The 12,125-nt window shown below is 35.5% G+C and overlaps 1 protein-coding gene across 1 annotated transcript; it reads right to left on the minus strand.

Moving 5' to 3' along the window:
• Positions 1-247: 247 nt before the first annotated feature.
• Positions 248-6,876, minus strand: LOC133798702 (retinoblastoma-related protein). Its single transcript, XM_062237140.1, has 18 exons — positions 6,662-6,876; positions 6,454-6,561; positions 6,190-6,332; positions 5,999-6,095; positions 5,820-5,866; positions 5,306-5,540; positions 4,986-5,052; positions 4,715-4,894; positions 4,438-4,628; positions 3,437-4,316; positions 3,172-3,331; positions 2,980-3,052; positions 2,419-2,595; positions 2,211-2,330; positions 1,987-2,131; positions 1,765-1,877; positions 867-982; positions 248-772 (listed from the first exon to the last, which is right to left on the minus strand). Exons 1-18 carry the CDS (start codon positions 6,752-6,754, stop codon positions 622-624), a joined length of 3,096 nt encoding a protein of 1,031 aa, XP_062093124.1. The 5' UTR covers positions 6,755-6,876; the 3' UTR covers positions 248-621.
• Positions 6,877-12,125: the final 5,249 nt, after the last annotated feature.

A 12,125-nucleotide genomic window follows, 5' to 3' on the forward strand; every position in this document is an offset into this window, starting at 1 on the left:
TTTTCTCCCATTTTCTAATTCATATCAATACTCGAAAAAAGCCATCAAGAGCATTACAAAATGAAAGATAACAAAACTTAATAATAGTTATAATTCACATCACCTCCTCTACTAACAAATTCCACTTTTTTCAAAATTTAAAAAAATATTTACTTCTATACCAAGTTAGAAAGAAGTCTTCCAAATATATATATATAATAATAATAATAATAATAATAATAAAATACCACAAAATAAAGCAATTAAATGCAAGCAATCTTAAAATCCATTCCTGAATGGTCAATTAACGTATCATAAACACACAACCTTAAGTAAATCGGGTTATTTCTAAACTCTATTCTAGCTGAAAAAAAACCTCTAATTTCAACTCACGATATTTTATTGGATGAGTGGAGATTAGGCTATAATTTCTGAGTCTGACACCTAATTACAAACAATAACATACACCAGCAGCACCTGATGGCACGGAAGAGGGGCGGGTGGCGGCCTTTCTACAATAACTTACCGCTCATACATTACCCCGTGTCATAAAAACTTACTATAATAAAGATACTAGGGCAGATTGAGATTAATAGGATTAGAATTTACATAAAGAAAAAAAAAAGGTGGGAAGCCATTGAATTAGAAATCAGGTTGCTCCGTTTTCAATGGTGCTCCCGATGAGGATGCAGAACTCCCGTTTTGAAGGTACAGGCTGCTGGCTACCATCGAATCGCTAACCAAGCCAACATCAACGTCGTCAAAATTGAGAATGCCCCTGATCTTTCGATTACTGGAATAAGATATTTTTTGTAAAGGAAAACATTAATTATTGTACTCAAACAAAGGAGAGCACATTGACAACATATAGAAGAGCTCACACATACCCGTTTAATCGATTATTGATGGCAGTCAGATCTTTGGAAGGGCTCTGGTATGCATGAGTGCTTTCTCCAACACATGCGTAGTAACTCTTTGAGCTATGTGAGATTAGAGCATCCATCTGTAACGATCAAAAGTAAGCCCAAAGTTATAATGTCATAATCTAAAGAAATATCTTTCTCTGCTAATTTAACAACTTGAACTAACTTTACTGTTCTCTTCCTTTGTTGTATTTTGCTGTATGTTATGGTGAGCAACTTCTTTCATCCATATTTAAAGAATATATATTTATATATACATTTAGTTATATATTGTATACTCTATTCTTTTTATGTATCGTGACCAACTGACCGGTTAAAAAGGTTCCATGGATCGTATACATACCTACAAATGGTGATCAATAGAATACCAAAAGAGAAACATGCACAAGTATGATGGCATTAAAATTAGCTGAAAGAAGTCAACATGTAGCTTTCCTTTATTCATCAATTTCACATGCGTAATTATGTCATGTAACTACAAATACATACTAGTAAATATCATGCTTAAACCCACCCAGAGTACTATAAATACTTGTTAACCATGAACAAAAACAATACACGAATAAATTATAAAATACAACTGCTTGTATTCTTCTCGGGTAGTAGTTCAAAAAAAAAAAATCTTCTACATATGTGGATGGTAGAAGTGATGAAATAGGTAACAGTTGTTAATTGGTTTACATAATTGCATCAAGTACATATGAGCTTCATACTACTAAAAGGGGACAAGAGGAGGTGAAAATTACATCAAATTTCAACCAGTTCTGTCCCATCTTCTGACTCATAGTGTAGTTAAGCATGCAATATTAACTATCTCAAAATTTAAGAAACAGGCATATCAGAAAAATAATTAAACAAGTACCTTGGAAGACCGCAATGGCGACACATATACATTATGTGCTGCAGACACTTTCTTTGGGGACATATCAGGGAGACTTGGGAATGGAGACACCTTAGGAGATCCAGGACATTGAGCTGTTTTACAAGGACAATGCTCTTATCAGGGATGGGTATTCAAAGAAAGTCAACGCATCTTGGACAAAGTAAACCGACAAGGCATACAGACAAAATCACAAACACATACCATCATTGTTATTATTAACATCAGGAGCTCTGTTGGCTCTTGTATTTGCCGCAGCAGGACCAAGCTCAACCAGTAGAGGTTTTACAGCAGGAATGAAAGTTTCATTGTAAAACGTAATTATATCCACATGATCTTGAGCAGATCTCTGCATTCCAGCAATACATTTGAATGGTTAGATAAAGCTTAAACTGGAGATCCATGAGAATTAAGATTAAGCAGCATACCCCGTTGCGGCGTGTTGCTGGACAATCAACAAAAACACTCCGAAGAACTTGGGGTTTACATTGTGGTTGTTTCCTGTAGTTGTAAATTATTTCCCTGAAGGTGAGCCTCAGCTGAGAAATCTGTATGCCACAACATTTAAAGGGTAAATATAAAATAAAAATTTTGACTACATATTCACAAAATTTTCAGTTTATTAAAATTATTCACCTTTGCAACTCCATAGAAACAACAGAGGATTATCTGGTCAATATGGCGGTTGAAAAAGAGAGATGTCCGCTGACTGAGTATTTGTTGGAAGAGACAGTAGACATTCTCCCTAATCTGCTGAGATAGTTGAAGCCTTTCGACCATACCACTGATTCTGACAGCAGCTAACTTATTTATCTAGGATACAAGATATACACTGCTAAAGTCAGTACTAAAAAGAGAAATTAAAGCACAAAGCTGCATCCTAAGTTCACTGTAAGGTAATTCATGTAACACCCCACAATATTTAATCCCAAAGAAAGAAGCATGGAAAACAAAGTAGCTCTTGCATTAAAAAGTTAATATTTGTCTTAAATAATTAAGATCTAATTGTTGTCAATTGTCAACCACATAATAATCATGAAAACCTACACCTACCTTTTCACCATTTTTTTTTAAAAAAAAAAGTACCCACTAGTTTGAGATATCATTGTAAGAAAAATCCACCACCAACGATAATAATAATAAATCTATAGGATATATGAGTTGGAATGGACAGTAGTCTTTGGACTGGTATAATACCTTACTGAAGAAAACATTTATTCCAGTCTCTGCACAAGTTTCTCCTCCACCACCTGGATTTGGCCGTGTTGGACTGTTCAAAAAAGCACAAAATAATATCTACTCACGAAGCATTCAGAAGAAGAAAGTATGAAAAAGAAGGAAACTGTGAGAATAAATTATATTTTTTCTTCTTAGGGTTGAACTTGGTACCTTGCAAATGCAGACTGCAAAGGAGGAGGAAGCTTAGATTTAAGGTTATTTAATGCTAGAAAACGATCTTTTACTGGTGATGTAAATGTATTCCTTTCGACTAGTACACTTCGATAATCTGTGGACAGTCTCTTTGGAGATCTCATATCACCATTGTTACCTGAAAATTACTTTGTTATGTTAGATACATCTAATAATTTTTTGTAAGTGAATATGGTCATGCACCACCATTTAGTGCACCAAGGAATCTACGTTGGATGTCTACCTGGCGAAGTCTCTTGTTTCTGTAAAGAAGGTATGGGAGGAACTGCTCCAGAAGAGAAGTTTATATGCACAGCAATTGCATCCAAAGATGGCATTGGTTCTGCTAATAAGCAAAGGCGATTTATTTCTGCAGAGAGGGCAGGTCTTGCAACTGTCAAAGAATTGTACATTGAGGAGCCCTTTTCCCAAACCATGCTCTCCAAAAGTCGTTCTTCCAAGGAATTTAAATGACGTCTCAATTCTCTTGGGAGAGACTCCTCATGCCGAATGAAACTCTCTATCACCTTGCTAAGATCAAAAGCTGTAATACCAGTCCTCTCCAGCACTGCAGGAAACAGCATTGTGGCAGTCTTACGTGTAGCAAGAACTAATTCTGCAGAGCAGGCAAGCATGCATCTATGAAACCTCTCATTGGTTAATAAGGAGGTTAAATTAGTTGCATGCAAAATTTGAGCCTCTGCTCTACACATTGCTTCCAAAACCCTGTAATATAGTTTGAGTGCTTCTAATCTTCGTTCTTCTGCCCAAATTTTGTTAATAAGATTGGGAGTTTGAAGATTTCCTGTCACACATCGATCCCCTAGTGCACTGCTAGGAAATATGGCCTCTAGTATTATGTGTGCCCTACGTACCACGTCATTAGTAACATCCTTATCACATGATACCAGGAAGCGTTCCAGCTCTAGTGAGGGTTTTGCCGGTAATGGAGAAATGACAGTCCGAAGCCACTTGGCCGTTGTCATTGCAGTACTCACTGGCGTAGCAGCTATCTTTGAATTAGCACCCCCAAGAGTGTGGTTAGAGTGAGATGCAGGAGAACGATGCGGAGAGAGTGGACTTGTAATCGTCTTTGTTGGAGATGACATTGAATCAAATTTCCTCTACACAGAACAAGAGAAGAACCACACCAAATCAATTTACCTCCAGAAAAGAGAGAGAGAAAAAAGCACTCAACAACATTTATGCATAACTTGAAAGATGCTACTTGATATGGGAACAAACCTTAACACCGGACATAGTCATAGAACCTGCAGATAAACTCCCTGAACCAAGAACGCTGTCATCCTCATTAACAAACACCCTCTCATCCAGTCCACACTTATTCCAGATAGCATCATTATAATTTTTTTCTAAAATATCCAAATTTGATGAAAACGATGCATCCATCAGATCATCAAAATAGATCAAACCATCTGCATTGATGAGGATCATTTTACAAAATTATCAACAAATGGCATAACAAAACATATCCTATGTGTCACAAAGATTTTAACTGTACCTGGAATGATGTTCTTCAGAGTTTCGCTTTCACTTTCAGATGCCAAACAGGGCTTCTTCCTCAATATTTTAGTTATCAGAGTATTGGCCTCTTCTATTCTCCTTTTTAATTCATCTTCTGAGGCGTTATGAATGTTGCTGAGTGATGCAAGCAAATCAACACCTTTCTTTTCCTTTTTAACTGAACAAGGATCAATAGAATCAACATCATATTTAAAGAGAAAATACAATAATTATCTTACACAACTTCTAAAAACCCAAAAGAATATGACCTAATTTTGGAAAGTCATGGATGTCAAAGTTCCTGAAGCGAACAGGGACATGAATAACTAGTATGGCCTGCCAAATGAAGAAAAAGAAAGGAAAAAAAAATCAAGCCGTAAGAGAAAAAAATTGCATTGAAGTAGGAAGTTAATGCATTTTACAGAACTATATGTGAATTTGTTAATGTTTTGGTCCTTGTCATTGTAAAATATATTACATAGTCCTTTGCTTTTAAAAAGTAAACAATACATGTATGAAATAAGTAGCCAAGCACCCTCACTTTAATATGATGGAACTGATCAAGGGAAAAAAAAGGTGCATGACTGACCAATATAGCAACCAAACAATTTGTGCAAGTCACTAGGTCTACGAAGCGGCTGAGCACATGTGAACGAAAAGCCAAGAACATCAACCATCCAAAACGATGGTACTCTGACAGATAACCAGTGTGATTGCCAACAGTTGATTGCTTATCCATATTTGCATCACTTGTCATTATCAACTGGTTATCCATATTTGCACCACTTGTAATAAATAGTTCCAGGTATGCTCGCTTATAGAACCTTACAGAAAAAAATCAACCAGATATTAATTATTTGGGCAAGAGTGGGAAGGCAACTTTGAGAAACAAAAGTTTTACTTGTAAAAAAGGTTTCTTGATAGGAAATGTTCAGTTAAACAAAATGAAGCATCCAATATGGTCTCCACATAATCCAATACAAGATTTATCTTTAAAAAATATGACTGGCCATAGAGATTTCGTGGAAGATTCAGGAACCACTAGGTTGCTAAAGGAACATTTAGTTAGACATAGGAAGACGATGGAAAAGCAAAATACTCACTTGCTTAGAACGTTCAAGAACACAAAATTGGTCTGCAACTCCTTGGCCTAATAAGATCAAATAAATTATAAAAAAAAAATGAGCAAAAGCATATAGATACTAAACGCATAAAAGAAAAGTATAAAATAAAATGATACTGCCTTCGTTAAGCATAATCATAAACCTCTACTGAATCCTACCTCAAGTCTGTTTTCCCAATCCGTGCCATAAAGATCACTTATTACTGGACCAGCCTTGTCAACAAATTGAGGAAGCTCTTTGAAAAAATCGACAATGCTGGTAAGCCAAAAACGATTATACAGTTGAAAACCCCACAAACATTAAAAGCTTAAATAAAACAAAAAAAGGCCCACATCAACATCCAACATACTTGAGCTTCGCAGCTCTCAAAATCTGCCATAACGTAATCCCACCATCCTCAGAGCCATGTTTCACTTCACCTTCGTCCTTATTACTTAACCTCTTCACCGAGTACAAAATAAAGACAAACCAGAAGCGTTCTGCTTCTTCAGGCTATCAAAAAAAACTTTCCACATTTAGTTAACAAGGAGAGAGAAATCTCCCGCCATATTTCAACATAAGAAATTAATCTCATCAAATTACAGTATCAAGACAGAAATGCCAGAAATTCTACCGTTCCACCGCCAATTGCAGATGCGTTCGTCTGTATGAGATCCTTAGTTTCTTCAAAAAGTTTCATGGCTTCCGTGCAAGTGGTCGCATCCAAAGCAAAGCCATTATTCTGTGTTCACAAAAAAGATATAAAAACCCTAAATTGAAACGAGAGCGAGAGTGGAAAGAAGTAGTATTAGTAGTATGAGGGGTAGAATTAAGAAGAAGACCTTGCAGAAATCATCGAAGCGAAAGCGAGCGGCATTGTGATTGGCATTGACGTTGGCACTGGGATTGGAATCGGAAGGGTTGGATTCGGCCATGGGAGAGGTCAGAGGTGTGCAAATCGGAATTGAAACCCTAGAATCGGAGCTAGAAAAGGAGCATATTATCGGGAAAATTACAACGGCTGATCTGGTAGTGATAGTACTACTGGATGGTGATGGAAAGAAAAGGAGGGAAGCCAAGGAAAAGGGGGGAAACATCCCCCACCGTCTACATGGGCCCATTCTATTGGGCCTTAATTTTGGCCCAATTCAATAAATAGCACTTTCCGAAAAAAGAAAAAAATATATCTAAAATACCTTTGTGTATATTTATATTAGAGAAAGAAATCTAGAATCAACATATTTATATTGGGGAAATTTTCACAAATATTGCTTTTGTAGCTATAGTTTACAAGAATATAAGAATTGTACTTTTCTCAAATTTTATAAAAAGAAATTAAAAACTAATTTTAAAATTATGAACAAAATCAGGAAACTACCAAAATCGGAAAGAGTACATTCAAAACCAAAAATCATAAACAAAACTGAAATCGGGTAACTAAAATTGCGAAATAGCTAGCAGTCATAAACTTGTGGAAATTAGATTGTGTGCCCAGTTTTATAGTGTGTTATATATTTTTACCCATGTTTCAATTTTTTTTTATTTGTACCCAGTTTTTTAATCAGGTTTCCCATAATACCCTTATATATTATAAGTTAAGCTCTCTCCATTTTTTCCCACGTTCCCTCTCCTTCATTCTGTTTTCAAAGTGTTCATTCCGAGGCCCCCCCGATCACCATTGCTTTCTCTCTGCCGAGCCCCCCCCCCCCCCCCGATCACCATCTTCAACATTCCTCAGTCTCCAGCGTCGAAACTCACCCCCCATTCTAACGGCAACGCCAGAGCCCATTGCTTGAAGTTCTTGTCCAAGTACAGACCCGTTCTTCTTTTTTCAAGTTCAGAGTCGTTCTTCCTAACGGCAACATTCATCTGTCTTGATTTTGTGGATCGTTTGAAGTTCTTCTCCAAGTACAGAGTCGTTCTTCCTTTTTCAAGTGATTATTGAAGCTTGTTTCTCTTGAGGTTTGTTTGATTTTTTCCTCCCCATTGGTTTGATGAAAGTTTCATTAATTTTTGTATGAATAATTTATGTTCTTATATAGTATTTTTATTGTTTGTTTTGATGAAAGTCATCATTGTCTGAGCCGCTCACCCTGTGCAATTGATTGTTGAAGCTTGATTTTCTTTAGGTATGCAAATGAGTTTTGTTTAATTCTTTGCACCCCATCTGTTTGATGAAAGTTCTATTAAATTTTGTATGTATATTTCATGCTCTTATATAGTTTATCTTGTAGTTAGGTATGTAAAATAAGTTGTTTAATACGTGGCACTCCATTTGTTTGATGAAATTCCTCATTAAACATCAAATGAAAAATTTCCCTTCTTATCTAGTGTTTTCATTGCTTGTGTTTATTTTGATGAAAATACTCATTGATGTTCATTTTTTTTAATAAATTTTCTCTTGGTTTTGTATTATGTATACACATTTATGTGTATGGGAATGTATAGGAGTAGTACTACTCATTTGTGTCTTTGATGAAAAAGCAAAATATCAATAGATAAATTGATGTTTCTATCGTAAAAATTAGACGGAGTACCCATTGTTAGAGGACATCTTTAATTTTTAACCAGATTTTAAAATTCTTTCATTTATCCTCAATTGTGGCAATAAATGAGATGGAGTTGAACCAGAATTGGACAATGAAGGTTGTTATCAGGTAATAATGTGAAATTAAGGCACCATCTAATGGAGAGAGTAGATAGGCAGTTTAGGCTATTTAGTAGTGAGAAAGATTCCAGATTATTACAATCATGAACTTCGACATTTTTAATATTGGGGAAGGATTCTAGAGGAAGCACTTTGAAAGAGCTAGATATATATTCAACTGGAAGCTTTTGGAGGGATTTACAATCACAGAGCGGTAGAAAGTCTAGATTGTTGCATTAGCTGAGATACAGGATTTCCAAATTGATAGGAACACACCTTTCATCAAAATTTTGCAAAGTACTACATGATTTGAATCCTGCAGTCTTCCCACACTGGTCAATTCTTACACTAGTGACAGTTGGCATCACTGGGAGTGAGGAAGCAAGCTCTGAACAGCGAAAAATATGAAGCTGTGTTAGAGATGGTAGGAGGTGAGGTAACTCTCCATTGAGTCTCCAACAACTGCCTATAGTAAGTGATGTTAGCTTTGGGAAAACTTCAACATTTGCTTTTGTCATGGAGCATTCCTTCCATTTTGACATTTTGTAATGACCCACTAATCTAGACTATTTGGACCATTAACGAAACTATACATAAAACTTACATTTTTACGAAAATACCATAATTTATTGAATAACTTGCAAAATAAGAGTTATTTACAAAGTAAATACCAAAACGGATATGGGATCCCATTGTCTTTAAAACAAAAACATAATTTAAAATAATAGACATTACATAATAATGCGGAAAATACACATAAAAACCATAAAAAACATAAAAGGAGACTACATCCTCGAATCGAATAACGCTCGGCCCCTTGACTCCATTCATCATCGATACACATCCTCCAAGCGTCACGAATCTTACCGCATCTAAACTTATTTTCCTGCACATAAACAGAAAGGAGTGAGCCTAATGCCCAGCAAGGAAAACCTAACACATAGTCATATACATAATTTCATAAGAAAACATAAAGACATATCATAACACATAATTCACTTATTATAATGGCCATTATTACTTGGGGTCCCATAGACTAAACAAGCTTATGCCCATGAGATTAGTGGGGTCCTACCAGCTAAATAGGCTTATGCCCACAATCCTTTTGGGGTCTTGTTAGTCAAATAGGCATATGCCCAAGCCTACAACATACACATCAATAACATATAACATATGAAAACATAACACATAAAATAGCATAATCATAAACATGTAGATTCTAGCCTATTTTCCTTACCAAAGTTACCGAGATTATGGACTGAGTTGGGATTGTTGGAACACTCCTAAAACCATAAGAAAGAGTAAGTCTAAAGAAAGGAGATGAAATGAAAGAGATGGAAAGACTAAACCATAGAAAACATACTTACCGACTTATATGCTTAAAAGCTTGGATTCCCTAACCAAAATAAGAATAAGGTTAGGGGACTGAGTAGAAGGTTTTGAGAAAGGAAATAACATAAAATACAGAAGGGAACTAGAGTTTTGGGTTTACCTCAAAGATTGCAAGATCACTCTAACCTTCACCGAAATACTATAGAACTCACTTCCCAAAGTGTTTGATAAGCTTATGATGTTTAAGCTTATAGTTTTTCCCCAAACCAAGTGTTTACACTCTCACACTCACTTAACACTAGCAGCCTCTGAACTTAGAGCAAATGGTGAATAATGGCTGGGTACTAGGTCCTATTTATAGAGTTTGGGAATGAAAATATCTTGATTTTACTTGAATAAAAATAATGGCTTTTTAGGTGAAAATCATTTGAATAATCGTTCAGCAGAGGCTGAAGACTCGTTCAGAAGATGCTGGACTGTTGAAGGAGTTTGAATGGCTGAAGGGAAAAGAATTCAAATGTATTTGAAAACATGCTGGTGGAGGCGATATATCGCCCCCTATAGGCGATATATCGCCTGGACCTTTGTTCCCGAGGCGACCGTGCATCGATTCGTGTTTTTCGTATCTACGTGCTGCGATATATCGCCCCCTATAGCTGCGATATATCGGCATACGCTGAATATTTAAACACGAATTTACACATTTTTAGCTGAGTTTGAATGGAGTAAACAGCCTTGACTAAGCCCTCAACGTGCTCAAAGCTGCTGACTGACCCTATACATTCAAACTTTTACCCTTATTTAATTTAATCCTCAAAAATACTTAATCCTTAATTACCATTCAAAACATGTGCTTAAAATCCTATTGGTTGATGTCTAAACCTTATAATATAATAATATAATCCTTAATATCAGACACATTAATCAAACCTTAGGTTATACTTAATATTCTTAAACTATAGGTTAAACTTAGAAAATCTATAAGTACTACTATGAGTGTCCAAATAACTCCCGGTCTGAACCAAAAATCCATAGTAACAAAGATAACACTTAAACATACTATAATACTACTAAACAATTAGCTAAGTAAAGTTCTTGGACTCTACACATTTATTGCCAATTATAGTAATAAAGTAAATCAAAATGGTCAGCTTTCTTCTTCAAATCTGAAACATTTGTTTCCCATAGAGTAGTCAGCATCTTTAGATAAACAAGACCAGTACATCGTCAACTTAAATACAATGTAGGTAATGCACCCCAAAAATTGCTCAAACTCATGGCCTTTGTACTACTAAGATGATACTAAGAGTTATACATACTTAGTTTTGAAAGTAAAATTCTCTGGAAAAGTCCAGGAAATGCACTCCAGATACCATCTGTACCATCTAACTCAAGTGGCTTTCCAATCTTTTCAACCAATATGCAAGCATTCTGAATAATTTTCTCCCCAGTTTATGTAAGCACTCCAGCCATTTCCATACAGTACCATATTGCACTTCTATAAGACCAAGAAAATCACTAGCAAAAAGTATATATATTTTGTAGTTGGGAAACAAAGAAAATCGCTAAAACTCCCTTACTCATGACATATCCATAAAAGGAATTAAGAATGCATTTTCGAGTGAGTTGTAAAGAATGACATATCCGATGTAGCTAGCGTTAGAAATTGATTTAAAGTGAGGAGTTTTTTTTTTTTTACGCTAAACTCCTAAGTAGTGTTTTTAAGGGTAGAATGAGAAATGTGACTAATAACCCGAATAATATTGAGCTAAATAGAATTATTAGCTAAGTTTGATTAACTATCCTACAAGTAGGTATTTTTCAAGTTATATTAAAAAATTTGTTTCTGAAATTTTTTAAGGACCATATTACCTGTTGAGATTCTGTAAATAGATTTATGTAGGCGAGGCCTAGTTGAGTAAAGTTGAATGTATAAACATTTTAAATGTTTGTTAGCATTTCAATAAGGAATAGTTTGAGGGGGAAAAAAAGCGAGCATTCTCTAGAAAATCGTAAGGATGAATACTAATTTTTAAAAGAAAAAAATTTGCAAATCGAAATGAAGAGAAACAAATTGAATGTCAAGTAGAAAATCATACCAGATTTGAGTAAAGGATTTGAAAGGCATTATAGAAGGTCTGATCTGTCCATCAATATGGTCAGATACATGGTGGGATGAGATTTTGGACCATAAAAGTCCATTGCTTTTTGCTAGTTCCTTCCAGCAACAGATGCATACTACTTGCCCCGTACGAGAGTGTTGCCTTCACATTTACCAAAGTTACTTTTCTTGTGACCTGTCTCTATAAACTTCAAACTACAATCCC

The sequence above is a fragment of the Humulus lupulus genome, chromosome 8 (assembly GCF_963169125.1).
Source record: "Humulus lupulus chromosome 8, drHumLupu1.1, whole genome shotgun sequence".
Taxonomy (NCBI): domain Eukaryota; kingdom Viridiplantae; phylum Streptophyta; class Magnoliopsida; order Rosales; family Cannabaceae; genus Humulus; species Humulus lupulus.